Here is a 26,820-nt window from a genome sequence, read left to right on the forward strand (position 1 = left end):
CATGTATGCTCTTGCTAGTGATGCCATTAATACCTACTACTTTCCACTCGACTAGGCTGCGCTCCTCATGCTCAACTCCAAAATAGATCATTCCCGTTATTCAAGATCGAAGGTGCCCAAAAAGGCCGCCGGAAAATAAACGAGACCGGATGGGTAGGAACCGACGCAGCCCTCTGGCTACTTTCCTGTCCGACCCTTGGGCCTGGGCCGCCGCACGACCGTCACGCCGTTGGCGCTTCCCCAGACGCTGTCCGACACGCGCCGAGGGAGCTTCCGGCCGCGCAAGCGCTGGTCGATGAGCCACATGCCGACGACAAACTCCTGACGGCTGAGGCGGCCGCGCCGACCGTCGGCCTCGCCGCTCGCGACGAGGTCCCAAACCTCGGCGAGTTCGTCCTCGGGCAGGCGCGAGCGACGCCAGATCTCGCGCACCACCACGTTGGCAACGCAGTCGGTTTCGTCGCCGCGCTGCTCGAGGAGCCAGCCGCGGTTCGACGCCCAGACGGCTTCGTACCGTTTCCGCTCCCGCTCCGTCAGCTCGTCCCGCCACCTTCGGCGCGAGCCTTCGTGGTGGGCGTGCTTGCCGCGCTGGAGCTTGCTCCGGTGACCCTTGGGCTGCCGTTCCGCCTCCTCCTCCTTGGCCTGCGGCTGCCGGAGCGTCGGCAGGAGGCGAGGCGACGACCGGTGGTGCTTCGACAGGCCGGACGGAGGGAGCGTGTTGCCCGTGCTGTGCGGCGTCAGCCGCAGGGAGGCGAGAGAGCCTGCCATGATGGCGTCGGCGAGCGAGTCGAGGTGGAGGGGACCCTCGGGTGCGGCGGCAGCGTGTTGCCTGTAGAAGGCGTCTCGCACGGGCGACGACGACGCGCTCCCGGGCGCCGACCGGCCACGCTCGGCGAAGACGTAGGCGAGGGCGCGACTCCTCCCGCCGGGGGACGAGGGGATGACGACGGGCGCCGAGGGACCGACTTGGGCATCCGTGCTGGCTCGTCTCTGGCTTCGACTCGTCGTCGACGACCGGCCGACGACAAGCTTCTGGTTCCGAGCCTTTGGCGGCGTCGGCGGCTGCCCCTTGGACTTTGGGTGCGTCGGTGGGGCCACCCGTTTCTGGGGATCCCGCTCCGGGAGCATCGTCGAAGGCAGCTCGCCGCGGTCGGCACGAGGGGATGGGGCGACGGTCGGGGAGAGGGTCGGTCTTGCCAGGCGCACGGGTTTGGGGGAGTGCAGCTCGGGCGTCGACCGGATGACGGATGCTTCCAGCGGCTGCACCGCCCCAGAGGACCGCTTCCTCGGCTTCGAAGAAGGTTGCTCAGGCTGAGGGCTCGATGCCCGCGGGTCCGGTGCCGCTTGTGGAGGGGCCGTGCCGAGCGTCGGCTTCGGCTTCACATTCGGCTTCAGCTTCGGCTTCGGCTTCGGCTCCGTCTCCGTCTCCGAGGCCTTCGTCGCGTGCTGAGCCTGTGGAGCCTTCTGCCGCGTCGCAGGCAGAGGCGGAGGGAGACCTTGGACGGCATGCTCAGGGGCCACCTGCGTCTCAGGCCGCTCCCGCAAGGGCGTCGACTTGTATCGCCGGACGGGCGGTCGCTGGGCCGCCGGGCCACGGCCCAACGCCGGCTGCTCGTGGGAGCCCCGTTCGAACAGGGAGACGAGGGAGCCCGTGGGTGCGATGGATTCCGAGTCGACCGGCACGTGGTGAGCTTGAGCCTGATGCGGTGGTTGAGCGTTGGGATGAGGGCGTGGGTGAGGCCGAGGGAGGGAGCGAGGGCGGCCGGCATGAGGAGTCGGGCTCACGTTGCGACCGGCAGCGAGCGTCGCGGCGATGAAGCTCGGGCTCTGCGTATCCGCCATGGCTCCCATGGTCATGGCCATCGATGGTGACGAATTGCCGAGCTGGTGCGGCCGACCGAGCTGGTGGGCGGGGGACTCGGCCTCGGACGCAGCCGCGGCGGAAGCGGAAGCCGTGGCGGCCGTGAGGGCGACGCCGTTGGTGCTGCTGCTGCTGCCACCACCGCCGGCCGTAGTCGTCGTCGAGGCCGTCATCGACGCCGTCATGGTGGCCGCCGCCGTGGCCGTCATGGCCGCATTGGAGGACGGCGGTGACGGCTTCGCCGGAGCCTGCTGCTTCTGGAAGGCGAGCGAAGCGCCTCGCAGGGCCACGGCGGCCTTGTCGGGCGAGCCCGAGGACCGTGACGCGGCGGGATTCATCGCCGGCCTGCGCGGGGGCAGTCGTTGCCGTTACATGGGCGCCGTATCGGTGTCGAGTCAAGGACAATTGACGGTGAAAATGAAGGCTATGGGGAGAAATCCATTCCAAGGGCAAGTACGGAGCATGGAGTAGTCGTACGCAAGTAGGCGTAGGAAGGAGAGAGTGTCAAGGGGTCAAGGGGGGCTGCTTGCCGCATTCGGCTCATTGGCGTTTAGCTACCAGCAGCTGCAACACCAGCACCAACGCAGCAGCCACAGCGGCACGAGCAGCACCAGCGCCAGCGCCAGCAGCAGCAGCAGCAGCAGCAGCAGCACCAGCTTCAGCACCAGCGCCAGCGCCAGCAGCACCAGCACCAGCACCAGCACCAGCACCAGCTTCAGCACCAGCTTCAGCACCAGCTTCAGCACCAGCACCAGCACCCGCACCAGCACCCGCACCAGCACCAAAGCAGCACCAGCACGAATAACCAACCACCTACGGAGCACTAGCACGCCATATTACCATGTACTTACGCACTCCGTCCAGTGAGGCTCCCCTGCAGCAGCAGCCAGCACCTCAGCCACCAGCACCTACCATTCTCCAGTCCAGTGCCGCCATCACCACCGCCACCACCGCCACCACCAGCATCTCGCCAGAGTCTCGCCAGAGTCTCGCCAGAGTCTCGCCAGAGTCTCGCCAGAGTCTCGCCAGAGTCTCGCCAGCACCTCCCCATCCTTGCTCAACATCGAATCCTTGACGACTCTGCGACTAGAAGCAATCCGAATGCCCTCGAAAAGCCTCGCCACTTCGTCCCTCGCCGTCGACCGACGACACCGCCGTTCTCGTCGAGGTATGCACGAGAGCCAAACGCCAGGAGACGTCGGCGCCCGAGGAGGGAGGGCAATGATGAGGGATAAAGAATGCGAGAAAGCAAGCATCGGCTGTTCGCCAGCATCGGCTGTTCGCTAGCATCGGCTGTTCGCTACCTATTTTCTGCTCGCAGACCGTCAAAGGCTCCTCCATACATACACACATACACATATGCACACTGCAGTTGTCGCTCGATGCACAGAAAACAACGCCCCCAACCGAACGCCTCTCTCCCCTTCCCGCTGGCCTTCCCTTTCCCTTTCCCGCCGGCCATGGCAAGCAGGCACGGCATTCCAAGGTGCCAAGGCTCGTATGTCCAGGTGCCCCGTGCCATCTGGGTACTGTCAAAAGGGGACAACGCCGAAGCAATATGTAGGTACAGTCCGCCGCCCGAGACGCTCACCCCCCCACGTCACCGGCCGCAATAACGATGAGACGTGGAAACATGGTGGGCAAACGCAGAACCGAGGCCGGAGCGCTCGCGCTGCTTCGGCTCGCGCTGCGTGTCCGACGACGTGGTCATGCTGTGCACGCCGCGCGAATCAGAAAACTTCCTCGTCGGTCCACTCGCTGCCCGAGATGATCCGCTGGCCGTCGGGCTCGATCATGACGGGCCCGGCGTACCCTGGCGGCGGCGGGACCCCCCTCGCCCGCTTGGCTTGGCTGCCGGGCCGCGGGCACTGCTCCGGCTCGAACCGCTTTCCGCGCGCCGCCCGGACCCTCGCGTAGTACTCCTCGGACGCATCCGGCTCCGGCTCGCTCGCGTCCTCGTATGTCTCCCAGTTCTCGGAGCCGGCCGAGACGACGGTCGTGCCTCCCGAGACGACCGTCGACGTGTTCGATATTTGCCGGGACCCGGGCGCCGGCGCGTACCCTTGGAATCCCCTGGACCCGCCGACCTCGACGACGTCGTAGCGGCCGTCGCAAGGCCGCTGCTCGCCGTAGCCGCTCGCCTGCGTGCGGTACGACTGGTTCGAGTTGGAACGCGTCGTCCGCGTCGCGCCGTCGTCGTAGACGTCGTCGTCGGCCATGCACTGCTTCTGCTTCTTCGCCGGCGTCGGCGCCAGCTCCGGCACCGCCTCGAGGTCGCGCATCTTGGGCGGCGGCGCCCGCAGGGGCGCACCGGTCCGGTGCATCGCCGTCCTCGACTCGGCCCTCGACTCGGCCCTCGAGGCCGCCCTCGAGGCCGCCCTCGACTCGACGCGCGGCCGCTCGGGCGAGTTGTTGCCGTTCTTCATGTTCGACAGCGGCATGCGCGCCGGAATCTTGGACGGGCTGCCCTTGCCGAGGGCGACGAGGGAATTCTTCGTCAGCGTGCCGTGACCCGTGGTCGGCGCCTTGGCCGATGCCGACTTGGTGCTGTTGGCCCGGCTGTGGCCGCCGGCCCTGGAAGGGTTCGCGTTCGCGTGCGAGGGTGGCGGCCCGGCCGGCGTCTTGGACCGCGTCCCGGCGGCGGCGGCGGCGGCGGCGGCGGCCGGCTTGGGCGCCTCGGCCTCGAGCTCGTCGAGGTAGCGCTCGCCGAAGACGAGGAACGGCTTGCCGTACTCGTCCTCCCACTGCTCGAGCATCCGGCGCGCCTCGGCCGTCACCTTGGGCAGCTCCTTGGCGATCCGCTTCCGCATCTTCTCCTCCCGCAGCAGCTTCCCCGGGTCGCGCTTCTCCCCCTTTTGACCGCGCATCATGAGCCGCGAGGCGTCCTGGCTCGAGGCCGCCAGCTCGTCGCGGTCGCTGATGAGCGTCCGGTGCCTCTCGATGAGCGCCAGCGTCGGCGCCCGCTGTTCCTTGAGGGCCTCGAGCCGGCTCACCTCGCGCTCGTGCGCCTCGAGCAGGGCGTCGCTGTAGACGTCGGAGAAGGCGGGCGTGAAGTCGAGCATCTCGTCCTCGGACAGGTAGAGCGCGTCCCAGAGGTCCTGCAGCTTCACCCGGGCGTCCTCGACGAACAGGTGTAGGTTCTGTCGCTTCAGCTCGTGGAGCCGCGCGAGCTCGTCCTCGAACTCGTTGATCTGCCGCACGCCGCAGCCGCGGTTCTGGTTGAGGAACGTCTTGGTCTCGGCCGCCTCGACCCCGAGCTTGTCCCAGAGGTTCTCGACGGCGGCCCGGAGGTCGCGCAGCCGCCTCTCGCGGTTCTTCTTCTCGTCGGCGAGCCGGTCGCGCTTCGTCTGCAGGCGGGCAAGATCCTCGTCGTGCAGGCCGAGCTGCTCGGGCGCGTCGCGCGAGAACTGGACGATGGCGCCGTCCTGCTGCGCCTGCGGGATGCCGAGCTCGGCCCAGAGCTGGATGATGTCGTCCGACAGCGACTGGACGGTGGCGATGCGACGCGTGTACTCGTCGTAGACGCGCGTGAACTCGCCGTCGAGGCCGTCGACGTAGGCCGGGGACAGGTCAAAGGTCGGCGGGATCGATTGGTTCGGGCCCGTGGGGGGCAGCGCCATCCGGACGAAGCCGGGTTCGAGGTGGGACGAGTACGACTCGAGCGCCTCGACGAGCTCTGCGCGCACCCTCTCCGTTAGCGACGGACGGCAGCGGCACACGCTCGGCGGCGCCCTCTGCGGCTGGCTGTCTTACTCAGAACTTGCTCGCAACGCTCCCTGTGCAGCCGGCCGACCTGGCTGCTCTTCTCCTTCAGTGCCTGCAGGCAGCGGTTCAGCGGATATGTGATTTGGAACTCGTCGTCTTGGTCGTGCGATCGTCGGGGCCTCGAGCTGTCGAGCGAGGCCTCCATCTGGCGGATGCAGGTCATCGTCCTCCGCGCCTCGTCGACCATCTCCTTCTTCTCCGCCGTCACGATGCGGACCTGATTCTCGAGCGCTTCCGACAGGGCATTGAAGAGCTGCGGCACCCGCGTCAGCACCGAGACTCCCCCACTGCCGTCGGGCGCCGAAGCCGCCCCCCTCCGCCACTCACCTCTGCCTCGCGCGATTCGCGCTCATGGCTCGCCACGCCGATCTCGTCGAACAAGGCATGCAGCTGGTGAATGCTGTTGTTGACCTGTTGTGACAGGAAGCTGGTGTTGTTCATGGCGTCGGTTCGCACGCCCAGACGCGCACGCGGGGAGAGAGAAGCGAAAGGGAAAACGAGCGACGACCGTAGGCTGGTGTGCTCGAGTCGGTAGGGAACGTGGCCCGCTTGCTGAGGGAAAAGCACCGACCGACCAGCTGGCCTCGCTGGTATGCGCCGTGCGCTGGATTGCGGAACGGGGGGGGGGGGGGGGATATGGGGGACGGCGTCGGGTTTGGGGTCGGAGTTGGCGCCGCGAATGAATGGACGGGTCGATGGATCGCAAGATCTGTGACGAGGAAACGAGGGAGAGTGGGCGGGCGGGCGTGTGTTGTTTACATCTGACGGCGAGGGGGCGTGCGCGATGTCAGGAGCATTCTTTCCCTCCTCTCGCGACGCTCGTCTTCGTTTCTGTGCAGTCACGGCTCCGGTGGGTGACGTCTGTCAGTCGTGAGCTCGAGCTTGAGGTTCAGAGGAAAAAAAAGAGGTGGAATTGTGGGCGTGGGATCGTGGACGAAGCTGGAGGAGTTCAGAGCGGAAAGATACAGCTGTACATAAGATGCTTCTCCAGGGACTCCACCGACGGCCGGTGGGGATGCCATGTTGGGATGTTTGCATTGTCGGGAGCCGTCGGCCCGGCAACTGGCGCGACATTGTCTGTGCACGCCGCCCTTGAGGGCTGTTGGTTGGCCAGCTTCCAAGCTCCTTCCTCCCTTGACAGGTACGGATATGCAGGTACACTTCTACAAATAGGTACCAATCATACCACTTTGGTACGGAGTGCATGCATGTAGGTGCAAGTACATGTGTAAGTAATTGCAGTAAGTACATCTACACTTGAACCGCTCATTACAGTAGTTGTACTCCGTACTCCGTACATACATACACCTGAAGGCAAGCAGCTGTACGGAGTACTTACAGTACTTATCTACATGTACTATACTGTACTTTAAGTACTCCGTACAACACCTACGGAGTACTCCGTCTTTGTACTTTCAATACATAAACTCGAGAGCACCTGCATGTGTACTCCGCACTCCGCACAGTATTACTCCGTATACATGCACAAGTAGTCGTGAGAATGTACAGTATTCTGTACCTGTGCAAGCTCCTAGTTACTGCGGACCACTGCGTACCAAGTACGGAGTACTTGCGTTGATAATTGCGTATGTACGGAGTACTCCGTACTTGTCCACATATTAAATTGTACAGTACGGAGTACGGAGAACACCCAACAACGTACTTGTACCAATGCTGCAGGGTGCCTTAATGCGCGGGAGTATTCAATTAATTACTGTATGACTGCATGTAGGTACATGTGCGTAGTTGTATATTTCTTTGTGGTATCATCCTTCAAATTGGCATACGGAGTAATACGGCGTACGTTTACTTGTCCTCGTACTCCGTACTGCAGTTCTAGTTGCATTGCATTGATTCTTGCCATGTACAGTATTTCAGAGCAAGACTACATACAGTACGAGTGCAAAGTACACAAGTACAATTATTACTCTGTACGGAGTACTCCGTACTACAGTACTTATACGGAGTACATGTGAGCTCATACAGGACGAGTGCAAAGTAAGTACATACAACTACTCCGTACATACAGTACTTGTACAGAGTACATGTGAGCTCATACAGGACGAGTGCAAAGTAAGTACACACAACCAATCCGTGCATACAGCACTTGTACAGAGTACATGTGAGCTCATACAGGACGAGTGTAAAGTAAGTACATACAACCAATCCGTACATACAGCACTTGTACAGAGTACATGTGAGCTCATACAGTACGAGTGCAAAGTACGTACAACTACTCCGTACATACAGTGCTTGTACAGTAAGTACGGAGTACATGTGAGCTCCATTCATCATACTAGTTCATCTTGGTGAACACCTCCCAACGCAACTCCACACCCTCCCTCGCTTCGCTGCGGTAAATGCACGCAGCAACGGTGGTCGATGCGACAACCAACGATGCCGTCACAACCAACCCCGACCCCAGGCAACGGTCCCTGCATTATTAAGATTACACACTGCGGCAGTATTCGACCGTCCGCACATCCGCCTTCCTCCCTCAATAGTGGGGGGGCTTACTGAAACAATCGAGATTCGAATCATCGATCCGTCGACTCTGGTCTCAAACATACATACACACGCTTGTGTGTACTCCGTATTCTATACCAGAATACCCTCTCACGTCCCTGTCGAGGGCCCTCCCCACAGTATTCCCGGATACTGGGAAGCACTGTCACATCTGTCGTTCGTATCGCACCACCCATCATCGTACCCGTCCCCGTGCACGTAAGTATGCAGTAGTCTGGATACGCTCCATGGCAAAGGAACGAGGGCAGCTCCACGAGTACAGCCTGAACACGCCAAACTCTCGACCGCGAGAGAGCCGGGCCCCATCTTCTACCCTCGGATCAGGCTCCATGGCAATTCATCATCGACTTCAGCTCTCCCTTCTCGCCCCCATCCATCTTCCTGTCATCACAACTTTCGCCTTCCGATGACGATGCCGACCTTGAAGAAACACACTTCAACACAGTGACCAGGTTGATGTGACGGGAGATGTTGACGTTTCAGCACGCTCCATTCACCCCACCAGCACTCTACAAAAAAAACGCATCTGCCTTGGCCACGGGGGGTCCAACACGTTCAATTTCTCGCTAATTTCTCGCACCTTCAGAATGTCAAATATTTTATTTATGGGGTCGACAACGGTCATTCGCCGCGCTTCTCTCGGTGCCGACTGAGCCTACAGCCAGAAAACTTCCTTGTGATGGTCCCCCAGCCGCCTCTGCATGTATAGCAACGTCGTTTTCTCTCGGGTCCATTCGTGATGGACGCTAATACCGTGCGGACCTATCTATTTTGGGCCATTCTGTTCAGACTCCTGACTGTCCAGCGTCCCATCAGCTTCAACTCTCCACCGTCTTCCAGCCTACTCTCCACCACCTCGGATGTCCGGTTCGCAGACCGCTCCTCTCCTCGTAGGACTCTCATCCCATCCGCCATGCTGACACTCATTTTAAGGTCTGGTTTTGAACAGCTCAGCGGGAGCCGTCGGTCTCGGGGGCTTGTAAACACTAGGTCACAGCGCTTTGCCACCTGGAACATGCAGAATAATTTATTTCCATTCTGATGGCATTGGCACAGGGCGAGAGAGCTGCTGCCACTGCCGCTTTCCTCCACTGGAGTAGCCTCAGCATCGGGCCAGGTCCGGAGTACCTGGCGAGCTGTCGGTGTTTCCACAACCTTCGCGCCACTCCCTGAACCTCATTTTTTCCTGCAACGAGAAAGGAAATTGATTTGGCGTGATGGAAAATCGTTCCGCACCGTGGACATGCCGCATCAAGCTAGGATGGGTGTATCCAAAGTTCCGACTCTCCGTGGCGACATGGTGCCAATCGCCGTCTTCGCGCTCGTGTTGCCAATCAAGATGCCTTGGTTGGGGGAGAGGAAAGCTTGACGGTGGCCATGTCTCAGCTCATGTCTTTTATCCGAACATACCAAATCCAATGGGCTGATCAATACGAATCTTCCAGCAGAATGGGGGACACTCCATGGCGGGCCACGGTAACGTGAGGCAAAGACATCGAGTCGAACGGCCTATATTGGCAGTCGAGCAGAAAAATCCTCCGTATTCCACCAGCCACCACACACCTCCCTTAAAACCAACAGTGACTCAACCAAACTAGCAGTAGAACTTCACTCGGCATCAGGCGTTGTTCAAATGCTCCGCGTCGTTGCTACGCCTTGCTCCAAGATGCCTAATCCGGTAGGACGGGACGGGCCGGGTCCGTGTGGGGCCAGATGGGCACTAGTTGAAGTAGTCCTTCGTCCTCGTCACGCAACGGGGAGAGGGTGCCCTCCGTGTACATGTAAATGCATGGGCGGCGATGTCATCACACACGCCTTGTTCGAATCATGTCTCAAATGACAACATATGCCAAACTGTGGGGGATCTCGTCCATCCGCAAATGCCCGCCAGCTTGTCCATGACTCGTAAGGATCAAATAATTGTTGCCCTTGTCGCTTGCCCTTGGCTGCTCTTGATGGCAGATGCGGGCAGCTCACGGCTCGGATCAGATAAGCGACTACCAGAAAAGAGACCAGAATGAGCTCTTCTCTTGCACCGGCTGCCACTGAACTTCCTGCGTAACTCGAAAGTAGGACCTGAACATGCCTTCAAAGGCCTCTACCACACCCTCGCCCGTCTTGGCCGAGCACTCGAAATAGGCCTCTGCGCCAATTCTTTGTCGAATAGTCTCGGCCTGTCAAGGGGTCATGTTAGCCCAATGCTGGGGTCTCTTGGTGCGAAAGAATGAATGCCTCCCAAAGCCGGTCACGAGGTGAGGTCGAGGGTCATGCTACCTTGCTCGTCGAGATGGGGCTCCCTCCGTATTGCATCATTTCGCCAATCGTCCTGGGGTCATCCCGTAGGTCTTTCTTCAGGCCTAGCAAAAATATGGGGCACCTTTTGGAGTTGAACAATTCAATCTCCGTTATCCACTACGGGATCATCGTCAGCTTGAGCTAGGCGGCCAGTAGTGTTGTTCGTCTCGCACCTTTTCTGTGACATTCTCCAGGCTCGTGGGATCGTCGATGGTAAAGCAGATGCAGAAAATATCCGTGTCGGGGTACGAAAGTGGCCGCAGACGATCGTACTCCTCCTGGCCGGCCGTATCCCACAAGGCGACCTCGATGGACGTCGTGTCCATGACAAAATCGGCGAGATAATTCTCAAAGACGGTGGGGACGTATATCTGTCTGCGGTCAGCGCGTGCCGGGTATGGACATGGGGATCGGGCGGATTGTTTTGTGGGACCGCCGCCGTCCGTCTTACATGCGGCATGACTCCTTTGGATGCGCGACTAGCCGGTAGTTAGTACAGGCATGGTAAGTATTTGCTTGGGGGAGGGGGGAGGCAGAAATTGACAAGGGAGTCATCTCACACAAGGAAGCACGTCTTGCCGCATGCGCCGTCGCCGACAAAGACCATCTTGCGGCGAACAGACTGGTTTGTCCTGACACATCTCCTGTCGGTCACTTCTCTGGGCTCCTTGGGGCGGGGTGAGAAGAGGGCGGACAAGGAGAAGGATTTGCGTTTATGGTTTGACTGGCGCGGGACGAGGGTGTCTCTGGCGATTTCAGGCTGTGGTGCCGTCATTTCCATCGTCGTTTGCGGCAAGTCCACCTCCTCGTCAGCAGGGGAAGGAGTGGGCGTGACGATGCGTGGCACCTGTGCTGGCGGATCGTTCAGGTTCTGCGTTGGTCCATCCAGGCTGCGCCTCGGCGGCGGCGAGGGAAGTGGAAGCGGTATGGAGCGGTTCCCCCCTGCGGGAGCCTTTGCCGTGCCTCGGATCGACGACGACGCGTCTGGAGGTGGAAAGATGGCCAAGGCTGGAGGGGCCGAGGGAGTGCGGGTGGCGTTGGTGAGGGTGGATGAAAGGAGAGACTCTGACGTCTCGCCGCTGCTGTGGACCCAATTGAGGGTAAAGTCGGTGTCGAATCTCAGAAACTCGCCCAGCTCGGAGGCGAAATCGGGCATGTCGGGCAGAGTTGCGGCGCCTGGCTCGTTGGGCTCGTTGGCCATGACGGAGCTGGAGACGACACTGGCGGCGGAGCGGACGCAGTCGCGCAGGTTGACGACGGTGTCGAGGTCGGCCTCCCTCCGGCCGGCTCGGAAGAGAGCCTCGAGGCCGCAGAGCTTGACGTCAAGGTTGGTCGCCAGTCGACTGATGTCGCCATGCATGAGTTCAGCGTTGGCGAGAAGTTGGGTCGTATCCTCCTTGATGGAGACCTGGCCGAAGCTTTGTCGCCTTTCTGTCAGCGCCTCGACCGGAAGCAAAGGTGGAGGGAGGAAGATGGAAGAGGAAAGGGAAGGGAATGGAGGAGAAGGGAAGAAAAGAAAGGAAAGGAAAAGGAAAGGAAGAAGACGGAATGATAGGAATAGGGCGCGAGCAGAGACGACGTTGGCCAGACTCACACGGTGACGGTCTGAAGCGACAGCTGGAGGGCATCCTTGTAGGCCTGAACTTCCTGGCGATATGTCATGAGCTGGTCGGAGGCGTTCTTCAAGCGCAGGTGGCGACGTGCTGCATCCAGAACGGCCACTTCCCTGTTGACCTCGACCAGGAGGCGCTCGACCTTGCTCAGGCTGTTTCCGCCGTCCGACAGCGAGCGGCGTATGTGGGCGAGGTGGAGGCCGATGTGGCCCGTCGTCGGCGGACCCGTTGCGTCGAGCTCCTCGAACGACTCCTCGATGGAGATGAGGACGACGCGGAGCGAGTTGACGTCGGCCAACATGGCCGTCACCGTCGTGCCCACCTCCTTGGCCCCCTGCCGCAACTTCTTAAGCTCGACGCCGACCTTGAAGCAGACGGTGAGCAGGCCGACGACACCGGTGGTGATGGAAAAGGGATCCATGAGGGAGGAGACGCTTCTTTCTTCCACGCCCTTCTTTTTTTTTCTTTGTTCGTTTTTGGAAAGAGGCGGATGGGGGCACTCTTTCCCTTCAGCACGACCCTGTGGGTTGCTCCTGCTCTCGCACCTCTTTGGCTTTGTTTGCTCGTTCTCCAGGCTTCTTCGTTTCTTCGCTCTGCTTATTGCACCGCTCTGGTAGGCACGTCTCTGCTTCCTACTTTGGCGTCTACCGTCTATCAGATCGGTGACAGAGAGTGATGGAAATGGACAGAAAAAGGTGACGAGCGAAAGGATGCGGACAAGGTGACTGACCTCGTAGGAAATATATCACTTGGTTCCCGCTTATCCACCATGTCCTGTCCGCCTCACCGTGTGGCGGCGGCCTCAGCCGCAGCCTGGCCGGTTCTCAGCAGGCCAATCATGGGCGCGAGTCCGCAGTATGCACTGCTTGTACTCGTGCCCATCTGTACATGATGCATTGGATCATCTACTTGTACGGAGTACTTGGCTGCACGAAGCGAACGAGAGCGACGGACAAGTCTTTGGGTGTTCATTCTACCGTACGGAGTACTTGTTACATCCTCTCTCTCGGCTCGCCTAGGTTGAGAGAAGCTTTGTCCCATCATTACCCTGGACATGTATCTTGGGGACGCACATGCCGAACGACGACCTTGGCGAATGCTATCGAAAGGATGACTGACATCAACCCGCATCTCGTGGGGGAATCGGCACGGCAAGTCGGCAAAATGCGGCTCCTTGACGAATATTTGTCCATCCCAGCTGGCAGGTACTGAATAAGTCTTTGCAGACTTGCTTCGCATCGGCTGGTAAGCACACCAAGTGCGCAGTTCGCATCCCTCGCCGCCTCCCGCCGTGGCTGTACAGGCAGCCGCACCTCCCCCTGAACGGACTGTGTATTAGTATTACCGTGTAGGCATGCCACACCGCATTAGTAGCACACCCTCGACGTAGGTGGTCAGGCTCCCTCCCGCATCCTCCATCCAACATCCTCGCCCCGCCGAATCCGTGAGCACCCGTCTTGCTTCGGTATAGATTTGAGAGGTGAGAATCCACCCACGACCTAGTCCATGCGTGATATATTTAGCTATACATACACCGACATGTACTATTGATTCGTGCGGTTCGCCGCGTCGTATATGGCATCACGTCGTCTTCGCAGCAAGCACCGGCCTGGAAGCCACGACTTGGTTGCTCGAGCATGCGAGGCGCCTGTGGAATCCCTACCGTTTCGCCCCCGACGGACGCATAGGAGCATGTGCACTCCAGCCTACCCCCCCCCTCTCTGGTACGCTATCTGACTCATCTGGCCGCGCCGGACGCAGAGAGGCGGTGCTAGAGGTGACGGAAACTTCCTTTCCCACCGGCAGGCAGCCGTCGTCTCTTGATTTCGAGTCACCTGGGCATGCGGCAGCCAGTACCCAAAATCCGAGACTCGCCAGCAGGCGCCATCGTGTCGTTCAGGTCGCCATAGCCACAGTCCCCATCTCCATTACAAACCTGTCCGATTTGGCTTCCATGCTGCCGAAACCGTCATGGCGGCACGTCGGCATCCAATCTTCGGACCGTGCCGGCCCGCAACTCGAGGTCATCCGACAGCTCTCCCATGCATCCTTGTCAACAGGTGCGACGGTTCTTCGACGTCATATGTGACAAGTAGTGACAATGCAGACATTTTAACAGTGCTGCCCACGCTCGTCACCTGCCCATCGAGCTGCTCAGCCTGCGCCTGTTCGTCGTCTCGTCATCAGGCCCGTCCTGGTGGAGTTCGTGACGTTGGTCCGGCCGACGGCCCGCACCGAGATCCACCTCTGCCGAATGGCATGAGTGGGCCAGACGACGCGGCCTCACGACGGCGGCGCGGAATCGTCCATGTCTTCGTTGGACACGCCGCCGCCAATCTCCATGATGCCGTACATGTCCCATCGGAGAAAGCTTTGCAGATCGTCGAGGTCGAGGGCCCCGCACATGGGCAGCTGAGGCTGCTCGCTCGCCACCGGCATGATCCTCTGCGGCGGCGGCTGCATCGACGCCGGAACCGGCCGCTCGTGCTGCAGACTGCACCGCGGCGCCGTCACCTCCTGGTGCCGACCGACGAGCGCGACGCTGGTGCCATCGCCGGAGCCGTCGGCGCCGTTGGGGTTGACGGCGCTCCAGGACGAGGCGTCCGAGAGGGAATCGTCGCCGTGGCCTTTGCTGCCGTCGGGCGCCAAGGCGTGGAGCGGAGGGAGAAGATGCCCGGCATCTCGGGCGCCGTTGAGCCTGCACTGGTCAGCGGAACCTTCCTGCCGGGACGGTGTGTGCGAACGCACATCTGGGATCGATGGGCCTCCAAACGATGCTCCGACCGCAAGCTGCTGACGAGCTCCTCCTCGCTCGCCGTCTGCTGCATCTTCGAAAGCCAGCGCTCGATCGTCGTCGACTGTCGTCGTTAGCATCCACGAAGAGGGACCGGAGGGAGCCGACGCACCAGAGAGTGGGCGATGGGAAACAACGTCGACATGAGGCGCAGCACGCGGTTGTTGCTCTCGACGGCCTCGACGGCGGCCCGCATCGTCGCCTCGGCATCCGGCCGGTTCGGGTCCAACAGGCGGGCGACGTAGTACAGCATGACGCGGCTGCTGTCGTAGAGGAAAAAGGGCAGCAAGCTGTCGGAAAGGAGCCGGGTGCCGTGCTCGGCGGCGTCGGCGAGGAGGGCGGCGATCCGGGAGGCGTGGTGGAAGCAGCCGAGGCACATCGCCTGCAGGTGCTGCTGGTGCTCGGGCGGAAAGACGAACGGCCGCGGGAGCTTGAAGAGGTCGGGCATGGCCATCTTGTAGAGCTCGAGGTAGTTGTGGTGGTAGGTGCAGTGGACGAGGACGAGGGCGCCGAGCTGGTTGGAGTCGAGGCGGGCGTAGACAGTCTCGGTTGAGTACTCGACGAAGTCGGGCAGCTCGCGGCGCCAGAGGTGCAGGTCGGCGTCGAGCGCAGCCAGGGGGGATTCGGGCAGCCAGGGGGGCGGGCTGGCCTGCATGTGGTTGACGTAGCGGACGATGCGCTTCCACAAGGCGACGACGCGCACGTAGTAGGCCATGATGCCCATGTTGGCGGCCGGCCGGCGGGGCACGACGGCCGGCGGGAGGAACTGGAGGACGTGGCCGACGGCGAGCGTCTCGGTGATGGAGGGGATGCGCAGGCCAAAGTTGCGCTCGTTGGAGGGCAGCTGAATCTTGATGTCGCTCTCGCGGAGGAGCGTCAGCTGGTCGACGCCGCTGCCGGCCCAGGCGTCGAGCACGTAGCAGGCCCACATGAGGCGACGACGGCTCTCGCGCGAGGTGACGGTGGGTGCGGCGCCGTCGTGGTCGGCGCAGAGGACGTCGGCGTTGTGCTCGGCGTTGATCTTGAGCGCGTGGGCCATGCGGACGGCGAGGCCCGAGATCATGAGCGCCTGCCCGTACTCGCCGAGCCGGAAGTGGAAGTCGTGGAGGAGGATGGCCGTCTGCAGATGAAAAAAAATCCGTGTTAGCCACCGTCGTCTCGCGTGCCCCGTCAGGCTGTCGGGGTTCAGGCGTCAGGAGCGGGAGCTTGCCATGAGCCTCTGCACAGATATCCTGCCGAGGTTGGCGAGCATGGAGGACTCGGCGCGCTCAGCCCACCGGTTCCCGGCGGCGCCAAGGGCCGGGGAAGGTGCCACGGCGAGATCGTTGCTGGCGAGGACGAGGAATCTGCTCGTCCGAGTCAGCGGACAGGTTGGAGGCGGAGGCGGGGGCCGGGGCCGGGGCCATGATGGGGGACAAAGGAGAACAACGTCCATCTCGCCTCCAGTGGGCTCGGAGCAGACCTACTTGGCCCCGTGGGCGCAGATGACGTGCAAAAGGGCCGACTCGTCATCCGACGTAAATCCCCTGTCAAGCTGATGCATAAACGACGGCTTGTGGACAAAAGCAAAGCAGCGTAGGGGATGGACGTTGGAAAAGTACTGTTCGACCACCTTGCGGAGGTTGCGCGGGCTCGGGAGGTCGGGGGACAGCAACCTGCTGGCGTCAGCGCATGTCTGCTGCCTCGCCGCACGCCTCTGCCGAGAGGGATTCCAAAGGCCGAAAGGGAGGCACCGTACCACGACAGCGGGTGCTCGACGGCGTCGTGCTCGGGACTCGTTGCGGCATCGGATATGGGTGACGGCAAAACATGCTCGGCCCCGGCGGCTGCTGCAGGGCCCTGCGGCGACTTCTCCGCTTCCTCCACGCCGTTCATCTTCAAGGCCATGGCCGCCGCCGCCGCCGTCGTCGTCGTCAATTCCATCTTGCTCGTCCGCCTGAGGCTCCTCGTCCAACGCGGGGCCGATCCGCCGTCGTAGAGACACTCGGCGCCCTTGACCTCGCAGCGAGCGCATTTGGGTCTGCCGCCGTTGCACTTGGTCTTGCTCAGCCGACAGGCCTGGCAGCTGCGGTAGGTGCGGATCTTGCGAAGCGAGGCAGCCGTGATGGGCGACGACGGGGCATCGCCGTTGCTGCCGACGCAATCGAGCTGGAGGCGCTCGCAGTTGCGACAGCCTTCAGGGCGGTCGTCGCATTTGACCTTGATCGTTTCTCGCCGTCAGCTGCGATGAGTTCAAAACTTTCCCTTCCGTAACATCTCATGCTTTTTTTTTATCACGCTCCTCGCCGGCTGGTCGAGATGACGGCCTACGGACACAGGTCGGCGGCAGCTTTGCCTCTCGAAGCCTGAAGGCGGTTCACTCACCTTGCGCGCCCGACAAACGCGGCACCCCATGTCGCATTCGGAATCGTCTCGCGGGAGCCACCGAAAACGCCTGCGAGGGCAGACAACACGGAGACGGGTTGGTGTTGGTGCGAGGGTCCATGGTCCGACCAGGCAGAAATACACTCATATCGATTCATGGCGTAGCGTCATTACACGGCCGAGGAACCGAACGACGGCCGTTCAGCACGGATGGCGCTAACGAGGGTGCCGGTGACGTGCTCGGCGGCCGGCCAGAAGCGCCGTCATTGGCTTGCGGCCGAGCTCGACCTTGTTCGGCCATGTATTATATTACCTGGTGTCTCGTACCACGGCGGCAGAAATGGTGACACGGTGGTGAGGTTGCATAAGGAGTGCATGCGCCAGGCGAGCATCAGTGTACGAATACGTGCCGAGTAATTACGGAGGATACGTATACGTCTTACGTGTTCCACATACTCGTACCTGCACATGCATTATTACGTCCGCGACTTCCTTCACTTGGCCTCTTGTTGATGCCTGGATTGGATTGAGCAGACAGGAAGGTCCCCAGCCTTCATCGCACCTCCCTCCCTGGTACCTACGTCCTACCTTCGTTGATAGACGGAAGGTCCACCGACGGGCACCAAGTCCCAGTTCTGCCTACCTACCTATGTTGGTACGATGTAGGCAATAGGCAAGTACTCGGTACATACTTGTGCTACTATCTGTGATCTGCTCGAGGATATCCGCACCATGCACATCGACCATCTGTCCAGTGATGGCCTACTGGTACGCGATACATGCAATACAATATATCCATCCGTGGGTGTTCGTGTATATGTACATCTGTGCTATGCTTCACCTACACACTACCACTCCTATGTACTACCAGCAGCTATTATGAGGAGCCTGGTACATGTATGGTGGTAGGTGGTTACAACTGCTAATACCGATGCAAGTATGAGTGAGCAATGCTGGTACAAAGTACGCTGTTCAGGTCCAAACCCTGAACCGGTGTGCACAAATTCAAAAGAGTCCACGAATCCCCTCCTCCTCACTCCGCATTTCCTCACAGCCTCGCAAACACCTTTCCGGTTGCCCTGACCCGCGCCGCCGTCACCATGGCCGACGAAGCGAGCGCCAGTGAGCCCGCATACCACATGGCTGGTCGATAGGCCTGCAGGCCAGCACCGGCCCCCCCGTACGCCTCGAGCAGGTATCCGGCAATCGGGCTTCCCTTGTCCCCAGCGGTGATGTTAGTTACTGACTCTGAAAAGGTCCGACACCGGAACAGACGAGTGGGAAATCAAAGGACAACGGCAAATGGGAAAAGGGACTTGGAGCGTACGAAAAGGAAACGGGAATGGGTGAGAGTGAAGGGAAAGGGAAAGGAAAGGAAAAGGAAAGGAAAAGGACAAGGGAAAAGCCCACCATCAAGTACCCGCCGATCCATCCCGTCACCACCATGCTCATCGTCACGGCCATCCGCGCACTCCCGAATACGTTGCTCACGACGGTCGGCATCGTCGAGAAGAAGCCGCCGTTGCTCGCGCCGTTGATGACGACAAAGACGGTCAGCGGCCCCAGCGTCGTGCTCTCCGGCCACAGCGCCAGCATGCTCAGCGCCGTCAGCAGGCACGACATGCTCAGCGTGTTCAACGCCCCGAACCGGTCGCTCGCGAAGCCCGTGACGATCCGACCGGCCGCCGAAGAGAGGCTGAAGCCGGCGACGAGGCCCGCCCCCGTGCTCGAGCTCAGGCCGAGCGACTTGCTGTAGAGCGGCAGGAAAAAGGGCGCGACGAAGAGCGGAAAGGTGCCGATGACGCCGGCGAAGAAGACGAGGTTGAAGGTGAGCGACTTGAACAGCCTCCTGCATCGTCCACCGGTCAGCAACCCATCCATTCCGTTTCGCTCCGTCCCCATTCCACGCCGCGGTGCCGAAGAAGACGGATGCCTACCATTCCACCGTGCCCGGCGTCGTCTGCGTCAACGACGTACGCTCCTTCATCAGCCAGGCCGCTGGCAGGCCCGTCACCAGCGTCGCGAGCCCCAGCACGCGGTACGACCAAGCCGGGTCCAGCCGCTGGGTCAGCGCGTCCAAGCTGAAGCTGATGGCCGCCGCGCCGAAGCCACTGCCGGCAAATATGAGCCCGTTGGCGATGCCGCGTCGGTGGTGGAAATACTGCGCCGGGATCGTCGTCACCACGACGAAGCAGAGACTAGCCCCTCCACGTCAGCCCATCGGCCCATCGACCCATCCACGAGCCCGTGGAGGAGACGTCGACCTACCTTGCGGCGAATCCCATCATGACGCCGACCGTCACGAATAGCCCGCCAACGCTCTCCACGGCAAAGCTGCTCAGGATGGCGCTACCCCCCAAGAGTGCCATACCCAGCACCCCCGTCTTGCGCGCGCCCATCCTCCGCATGAGGCGTGTGTTGGCAACGGCAAACACGGACACGAGTGATGCGTACAGCGAGCCCACAAACGAGAGCACCGCCGGACCCGAAAGCCCTCGTTCCACCAGCGTGGCCTGAAAAACGCCCCAGGAGTAGGTGAGGCCGACGGACCACCATAGCATCGCCGCACCCGCCGCGACAACCACCCAACCGTAACCGCCGTCGGGCACAGTGGAGTCGGCTACCCGCGACTCCTGGAGGATAGCATCGTTCGTGAGCTGCAGCTGCGAGACAGGTTTGCTCCGGCTCGATACCGCCGGTACCGCCGCGAGCTCGATGGACGTTGTCGTCGTCGACATTCCTCTTCGCCCTCCTCTCGTTTCTATTCTTGTTACTTATCTTCTTCGTTGTCGTCTTTCAGTGTTCAGTCCCTTCCGCTCGCCGTGCGGATGGTATGCACGAGACGAGAGAGCTCGGTGCAGCGAGCATGACTTATAAGTAACAAAGCCGCTCTGTCAATCTGCTGTGGAGATTCACGACTTGGCATGGCATGGCGTCCCATCGCATCAGCCCCACGCCCGCAGGGCGTAGTTGACGACGCCCACATGTCGATGTCTTTAGAGTTTTGCAGCCAATCGAGTCGGCCTAAAGAGTCCACTGATGGAGAGTCCGCCGCAGCCGCGACCGGAGTCGCTCCGGGAAAAACGAAATGGATATCGCAAATGCTCATTCATGCCTTGTTGCCGTGCCGTCGCCGAGTAGCGAGCTAATTCCCCATCTCCCCCCCGCTTCCAGGGACCAAACTGACGGTGCCTCCTCCCAGCTGAACGGGGTGAAACCGAACAGGAGCACAATGGCGAAATGACTGTTCTTTCCGATGGCTTGGCGGGAAGAGCCTGTCTTCGTCAGCCTCGGCCCAGCTCCGCCGCTTGATTCATCTGCCAGCAGTGCCCAGCACCAGCCCAGAAATCAGCTACCATCCATACCAGCCAAGGATCCAGCTGGAGGTTCATGCCGTGCGTGAGGACGCCCGAGAAGCATCAGATGGTCGTGGCATGATGCCGACGTCCTTGAAACCAAATCTTGCTTTCCAAAAAGCAAGACGCTTCAAAATGAACCAGTTCAGGTCAATTTCTACGACGAACTAACTGTGTGCGGCAGCGTCTAGCAGACATTATTGGGTGGCAGCATCAACTCAACTTTCCCGCCAACTTCTCGCACGCGAGTTTCTCCCAGCAGTCTGGTTCTGGTCAACGCCAATCAGAAGAAAAGTAAAATAAAGTAGATAGACAAAAGCTGGTGTGGGCGCAAGCCGGCACTACCATGTAATCAACGCTCCTTTACTCTTCCATCTCATCCTCGGCGGCATCGGCCGCTTCGGCCTCTTTTCTCGCCTTGAACGTCGCCGCCCAATCCCGGGCCTTGGCCATCACCTTGTCCTTGCCCTTGGGGTCCTGCGACTCCTCCCAGGCGGCCCAGCGGCGAAACCACTTTTCTGCCTGCTGCGGCTTCAAGCCCTTGACTCGCGTCCGTCGCTCGAAGACGTCCCGGACCGCAGGCGCATCGGCGCCGATGCCCGTTTCGAGATCGAGCAGCTGGTTCCACAAATCTCCCTTCTTGGGGAAGGCGTCCAGGAGGGATTCGAAGATGGTTCGGCCACGCTCCGGCTCTCCGTTTGCCGATCGGAACTCGAGCGCCGCGAAGCGGCTGGTGATGGTCGCATGGTGCCGCTTCTCCAGCTGTTGCATCGCTCGCGGGAGCAGTGCCCGGGCCCGGTCCGGTTCCGCTTTGGTCTCATGCAGGAAGTGGGCGTAGTTGATCCAGACGTTGGGCGAGCGGGCACCAAACTTTTTGAGCATGGCCTCGAAGAGCTTGTCCGCGTGCTGCATTTGTACATGTTAGCATGGCAAAATGATCTCGGTCTCGGAACGGACAACGTACCACGAGCTTCTTGGACTGAATGAAGATGCTGGCCAACCGCTCGTGCACCTCTTGCGCGTCGTTGTACTGCAGCGCGCGCCTGAACACCTCCTCAATCGTCTGGTCGTTGCCGTAGGCTACCTCCAAGTTGAGGTAGGCCACCCAGACGTTGAGCTTTTCCGTCTCCTGTCGAATGTTGATGGTGCGGATGCCACGCTCGGCAACGTCCCGCGCCTTGCTCAGATCGCTCACCTGCATCTGCAGGGCCATGTACGCGATCCAAAGCTCCGACGAATCCGGCTGGCCCAGCAGTAGTCGTTCAAAGTCGCTCGAGGTCTGGGGGCCGTGGGCGTCGAGCTGGGCCGTCTTGTCTTCCTGAATCTCCGCCTTCCTCCGCTTCTTCTTCTTTTCCGGTTTCGCCGCTTCGTCCGACTCGGAGCCCGAGTCGTCGAAGGGGTCGGCCGACCACGCCGCCTTCTTTCCGACAGCCAGGCCGCGGGTTCGGGTCGCGTCCTGCATCACTTGGTCTTCGCCATCGCTCGCAGAGTGGTCGGAGCCCTCGCCGGCGTCCTCGTCGGAATCCTCGTCGGCATCGACATTGTCGGTCCCCAGAATCTCGATTGAGGCGCCGTCGTCCATGTCCACGTCGTCGTCGTCGTCGTCGTCGTCGTCGTCGCTGTCATCGACATTATCGAGAGCAGCACCTGCGTCGGAGCCGGAGTCACTGTCGTCATCGAACAGCGACGGCTTCAGACCCAAGGTCATCCTCCGCTTTTTGGCATCGACGTCGAGAACCCTAGCCTTGACGAGATCGCCTTCCTTGTAGAGCTTCGTCGCATCCTTGACAGCGTTGTCGGCCATCTGGCTGCGGTGGCACAGGCCGCTGACGTTGACGGAGCCGTCGACGAGAATGAAGGCGCCAAACTCCTCGACCTTGCGCACCTTGCCGGTGACCACCTGACCCACCTTGATGTCGTTGAAGGTGATCGGCGGCGTGTAGTCCTCGTCGACGACGGAAGCCTTGAGGCTCATCTCGATCTGGTTCACTGTCGGGTCGACGGCGATGACGCGACCCTTGACCATCTGGTCGATCTGGAACTGATCCTTCCACTCCTTGAGGAACCTGTCCGACAGGTTGGCAATCTTGACGAGGGCCGTCACCTGGCCGCCGAGCAGGACGAAGAGTCCCTTGTCGGACACGTTCTTGACAAAGCCCCGAATGACGTCGCCGTTGGACACCTGGGCCACGTTGCGGATCTCCCGGTCGGTCACGGGCAGCGTAGAACTCATGATGCGCGAAGGGCGCATGGATAGGCGCAACCTCTTGTTGGGCGCGTCCACTTCGACGATCGACGCGCGGACTATGTCGTTCTTCTTGTAGTCGAGCGTGTTGACGTCGTCATAGTTGTCGGCCAAGTCGGGGAGATGGACTGGCCCAGACACGTTCTCGCCGAACTGGATCAGAACCTGCCGTTCGTTCACCTTCGTGACTCGGCCCGGCAGGACCATGTTTGGCTTCAGGGCACTCCAGGTGACGGCGTCCACGGAGCTCGCCGAGCGAGCCGACAAGTCGAGGTGGTTGTTTTTGCTGTCGACGGCCGTCACCCGCACCTTGAGGGCCGAGCCGATGGGAAAGTTGGCGGCGAGATCGTTGAGCTGCGACAGGTCGTCCGAAGCCTCGACGGCGGCGACACGGCCGCGGACGCCAGGCGACAGGTTCACCCACAGGTACTGGGTCGTGATGTTGTTCACATACGCAACGTGCGTGTCGCCCACCTTGATGGAGTCCAGTGACAGCGGCGCGGGGTTTCCCTGGACATCACTCGGCTTCGCCGTCAGCTCGAGGACCGAGTGGGCGGACCTGTGCGAGATGGGCAAGAAACGGTGGTCCTTGGCGTCGTGGACGCCGATGACCTTGACGTCGAGCTCCTGCTTCCGGTGGAACGCCTTGAGCGGATTCTTGGGGTCGACAATGTCCTCCCACCTGTCAAACATCTGCGACACGTCGATGCGACCCTGCTGAGACTCGTTGTCGACGAGCTGAACGTTCAGCTGCGTCTCCTTGACGGACGTGATCCTGATCTTGACGAGGCTACCCTGGGTCAGACCGTCGGCGGGCGCCGCCGGCTTCTCCGTCTGCTTCCTGTCCGTCTCCGCATCGGCCGAGGAGGGAGCGACCAGCAGGCGGTGCAGGTCCGGCATGACGGCGACGACCTTGACCTCGATCGACTCGTGCTTGCGCATGCCAAAGTCTGGCTTTGCTTGCACGTCGGCCGGCAAGCGCGCCTTGGGCAGCAGGGCGCGCAGGGTGCCGGCGAACTGGACAAAGACGGCGGTCGCGGTAATGTTCTGGACGAAGCCGGGGGCGACGGTGCCGACCTTGACCTGGCCGAAGGCGGAGGGCAGCTTGCCGTCCTTGGCGGCCTGGAGGAGGCTCGGCTTCTTAGTGAGGATGATGGCGCGGCGCTGCTCGTGCTTTTCGAGCACGAGCAAGCCCGACAGCGTTTGGCCGGTTGAGATGCGTTTAAGGGCGAACTGGTTCTTGGACATGGACTTGTCGGTGAGGTGTCCCACGGGCAGGATGGCCTTGAGCTGGCCGTCGGCCAGCTCGACGAAGACGTGGTCCTCGGTCCTCTCGGTAACCTTGGCGGAGACGACATCGCCGACCTTGAGATTCTTCAGAGCCGTTTGCTTCTCCAGACCGAAGGCGCCGGGATCTTTGCAAGAGACAATCAGCCGCTTCTGGTCGGGTTCGACGTCGAGAACGTGGACGCTGACGACTTGGCCGACGCGGAAGTGCTCGGCGGGGTCGCGAATGTAGGCCTCGCTCATCTCCGACACTGGCAGGAAGCCCCTCAGGGGACCGTAGAACTTGATGTGGGCGCCTTTCGGCTGCAGCTTCACGATGGTTCCGGGCACCTGCATGCCGACGCTGACTTCGGCGTACGACTTGACGGTCGGCAGCTCCGAGTTGACCAGCGTCTTCTTCAGCGTCAGGCGCATCCTCTTCTTGGATGGGTTGGATGACAGGACGCGAGCCTTGACCTTCATGCCGGGGCGGAACTTCTTTTCGGGATGCTGCAGTCGAATGTCGGACAAGTGCCTCTCGGAGACGAGGCCGGTGATGCCTTCGGCAATCTTGAGGATCAGGCCGCCGACGCCGTCCTCCTTGACGATCAACTTTTCGACCTCGCAGGTGACGACGGCGCCAATCGGCACGTCTTCGAGCCGGATGTACTGCTGCTCGAGGATGGTCTTCTCAAACGAGATCTGGAAGAGGCCGTCCATCTCGCTGTAGCCGACGACGCGGCCCTTGTGGACGGAGCCATGCTGGTAGGGGCCGCTGGCCTGGTAGAGCGCGTCGACCTTGCCGTCCTTGACGCGCGAGATGTGGACGAAGCCGACGAGGCCGGCGACGGCAGTCTCGACGAAGAGGCCAATCTCATTTTCGACGTGACGGACGGTGCACTTCTCGACGAGGGACGAGATGGGCAGGACGGCCGTCGGGAGGTTGTGAGCGTCCTCGTCCGGATACATGCGGGTCAGGGATTGGAGGTGAGGAAGCAGCGAGATGCCCAACTTGGGATCCTTGGCGGTCGGAAAGTTGCAGATGACGCGGGCCTTGACCTTGGCGCCGACCTTGTACACCTCCTCGAGGTCCGTGTTTCTCGGACCGGCGCCGGAGTGAATGAGGTCAGCGGTGACGTCGAGGTGGCCCATGACCTTGCCGGCAAGGCCTCTTCGGTCGACGTTGGTGATCAGGACGTCGACGGCGGTGCCGGGCAGATATGTGTTGATGGTGGTGGCTTCGGACGGGACGGCCTTGACGTTGCCGAGCTTGTTCTGGAGCAGCGAGAGCTGGGCGACCTTGCCGCCGGCGTTCTTGGAGACGTGGCAGAGGAAGACGGCACCGGGCTGGAGGCGCTCCTGGTCGACCGAAGGATCGACCTCGGCCGTGGGGAGGAAGGCTCGCGAGCCAGGGATTCCGAGATCCATGACGCAGCCGTGGTCTTCGACGCTGACGACGGCTGCCATGACGGTGCTGTTCGGCACGACGTCGTCCTTGTTGAGGCCGGCGTTGGCCTCGGCAGGGCGCAGGGAGAGCTCGATGTGGCGCTTGCCCTTGCCGCTGGCAGATTCATCCACGGTGGAGATGACGTAGAGGCGTAGGTACTGGCCCGGGGTGAAGATGGACCTGAGTTGGACGACATCGCCGTCGGAGTCGTCGTCGGAGTCGTCGGAGTCGTCATCCTTGTCCGCATTTTTCTGTATCCTGCTGGTCAACTGGTCCGAGACGGCGACGATGGAGACGTGGCCGGTCAGGTTGTTGGGCAAGGCGACTTCGAGGTCGAGGCGGTTGACTCGCGTCACCTGGCCGAGGACGAGGGAACCCTTGACCAGTTTCTGAACGGATTGATCAGCAGGCTGGCCACGTGCGATGTAGGCAAGGTAGCGGATGACGTACCTTGAAGTTGAGACTCTCGACCCGAATGGCATCCTCGGCATCCTGCTTGCGGCCGGCCTTGCTCTCGCCCTTTTTCAACGACACCCGCCTCGTCTTCTTCTTTTGCGTCTTGGTGGCCGTTTCGAACTCGTCCTCGCGCAGGGCGTCGGCCTTGGCCTCCAGCTGGATCTGCTTCTGCTCGAGGGGCGTCAGGACACTGCCCCCCCCACGGGGGAAGATGGGCTCGTCGTCCTTGAGGAGGGAAACGACGGGGGCCTTTGGGCCGTCGGCGCGGGGCTTGGCCGTCTTGATCGGCTTGACCGTCTTGCCATCCTTGGCTTTGGGCAACTCCTTTTCGTTCTTGGATGGCCGGGCCTCCTTTGAGCCCTTGGCCGATTTGGCCGGCGGCTGGCCACCCGGGGCATCCTTTCGCTTGAGGTTGCTCATGGCGGTGCAGTCTGGGCAAAGACGTAGCCGTTAGGTTGCCTCTGCGAGTTTCTGACCTGATCGACAGAGCCAAGGTTCTCGATTTTTTTCTGCCCGCGGCGGGACGGAGGTGACTGATAAGGATTGATAAGGATTGATAAGGTTCGATAAGTGTTGATGGGGCAGGCATTCTTGCCCAGGTACGGAGCACTTAAGTACTTACAGTAAGTATTACTTGTACATGTACAGTACGTACTTGGTGAGTAGTGCTACAAGTAATGCAATGCTTAAGGGTACTGGTGCTGAAGTACTCCGTATAGGTACTCAGGTGCTCCGTAAGTACTTGGCAGCACGAATTGTTCCGGGCCCACTCTGATTGATATGGGCACCAGGTAATAATAGTGGTCAGTGGTCAAACCGGCTACAGTGGGGT

General features: G+C 61.1%; 7 protein-coding genes across 7 annotated transcripts; all 7 read right to left on the reverse strand.

The window, feature by feature from the left end:
* Window positions 1–177: 177 nt before the first annotated feature.
* On the reverse strand, window positions 178–2,912 carry DCS_02976 (uncharacterized protein; the record flags this gene model as incomplete). The annotated part of the gene is made up of 4 exons (XM_040800301.1): window positions 178–1,698; window positions 1,786–2,206; window positions 2,435–2,684; window positions 2,774–2,912. 4 exons carry the CDS (start codon window positions 2,910–2,912, stop codon window positions 178–180), a joined length of 2,331 nt encoding a protein of 776 aa, XP_040661184.1.
* Window positions 2,913–3,591: 679 nt separating this feature from the next.
* Window positions 3,592–6,067, reverse strand: DCS_02977 (microtubule associated protein; the record flags this gene model as incomplete). Its single annotated transcript, XM_040800302.1, has 3 exons — window positions 3,592–5,601; window positions 5,655–5,879; window positions 5,954–6,067. The coding sequence occupies 3 exons, from the start codon at window positions 6,065–6,067 to the stop codon at window positions 3,592–3,594; spliced, it is 2,349 nt and encodes a 782-aa protein (XP_040661185.1).
* A 4,082-nt stretch (window positions 6,068–10,149) lies between these two features.
* DCS_02978 (Rho GTPase) lies at window positions 10,150–12,481 on the reverse strand (the record flags this gene model as incomplete). Its single annotated transcript, XM_040800303.1, has 6 exons — window positions 10,150–10,326; window positions 10,427–10,564; window positions 10,621–10,818; window positions 10,899–10,926; window positions 11,008–11,874; window positions 12,042–12,481. 6 exons carry the CDS (start codon window positions 12,479–12,481, stop codon window positions 10,150–10,152), a joined length of 1,848 nt encoding a protein of 615 aa, XP_040661186.1.
* A 1,862-nt stretch (window positions 12,482–14,343) lies between these two features.
* On the reverse strand, window positions 14,344–16,260 carry DCS_02979 (uncharacterized protein; the record flags this gene model as incomplete). Its single annotated transcript, XM_040800304.1, has 4 exons — window positions 14,344–14,758; window positions 14,809–14,918; window positions 14,967–15,974; window positions 16,132–16,260. The coding sequence occupies 4 exons, from the start codon at window positions 16,258–16,260 to the stop codon at window positions 14,344–14,346; spliced, it is 1,662 nt and encodes a 553-aa protein (XP_040661187.1).
* Window positions 16,261–16,316: 56 nt separating this feature from the next.
* Window positions 16,317–17,376, reverse strand: DCS_02980 (uncharacterized protein; the record flags this gene model as incomplete). The annotated part of the gene is made up of 3 exons (XM_040800305.1): window positions 16,317–16,509; window positions 16,593–16,985; window positions 17,219–17,376. 3 exons carry the CDS (start codon window positions 17,374–17,376, stop codon window positions 16,317–16,319), a joined length of 744 nt encoding a protein of 247 aa, XP_040661188.1.
* Window positions 17,377–18,266: 890 nt separating this feature from the next.
* DCS_02981 (monocarboxylate permease) lies at window positions 18,267–19,956 on the reverse strand (the record flags this gene model as incomplete). The annotated part of the gene is made up of 4 exons (XM_040800306.1): window positions 18,267–18,434; window positions 18,629–19,067; window positions 19,156–19,416; window positions 19,487–19,956. The coding sequence occupies 4 exons, from the start codon at window positions 19,954–19,956 to the stop codon at window positions 18,267–18,269; spliced, it is 1,338 nt and encodes a 445-aa protein (XP_040661189.1).
* A 981-nt stretch (window positions 19,957–20,937) lies between these two features.
* DCS_02982 (Nucleic acid-binding, OB-fold-like protein) lies at window positions 20,938–26,408 on the reverse strand (the record flags this gene model as incomplete). Its single annotated transcript, XM_040800307.1, has 3 exons — window positions 20,938–21,480; window positions 21,539–25,921; window positions 25,983–26,408. 3 exons carry the CDS (start codon window positions 26,406–26,408, stop codon window positions 20,938–20,940), a joined length of 5,352 nt encoding a protein of 1,783 aa, XP_040661190.1.
* Window positions 26,409–26,820: the final 412 nt, after the last annotated feature.

The sequence above is a fragment of the Drechmeria coniospora genome, chromosome 01, assembly GCF_001625195.1.
Source record: "Drechmeria coniospora strain ARSEF 6962 chromosome 01, whole genome shotgun sequence".
NCBI lineage: Eukaryota > Fungi > Ascomycota > Sordariomycetes > Hypocreales > Ophiocordycipitaceae > Drechmeria > Drechmeria coniospora.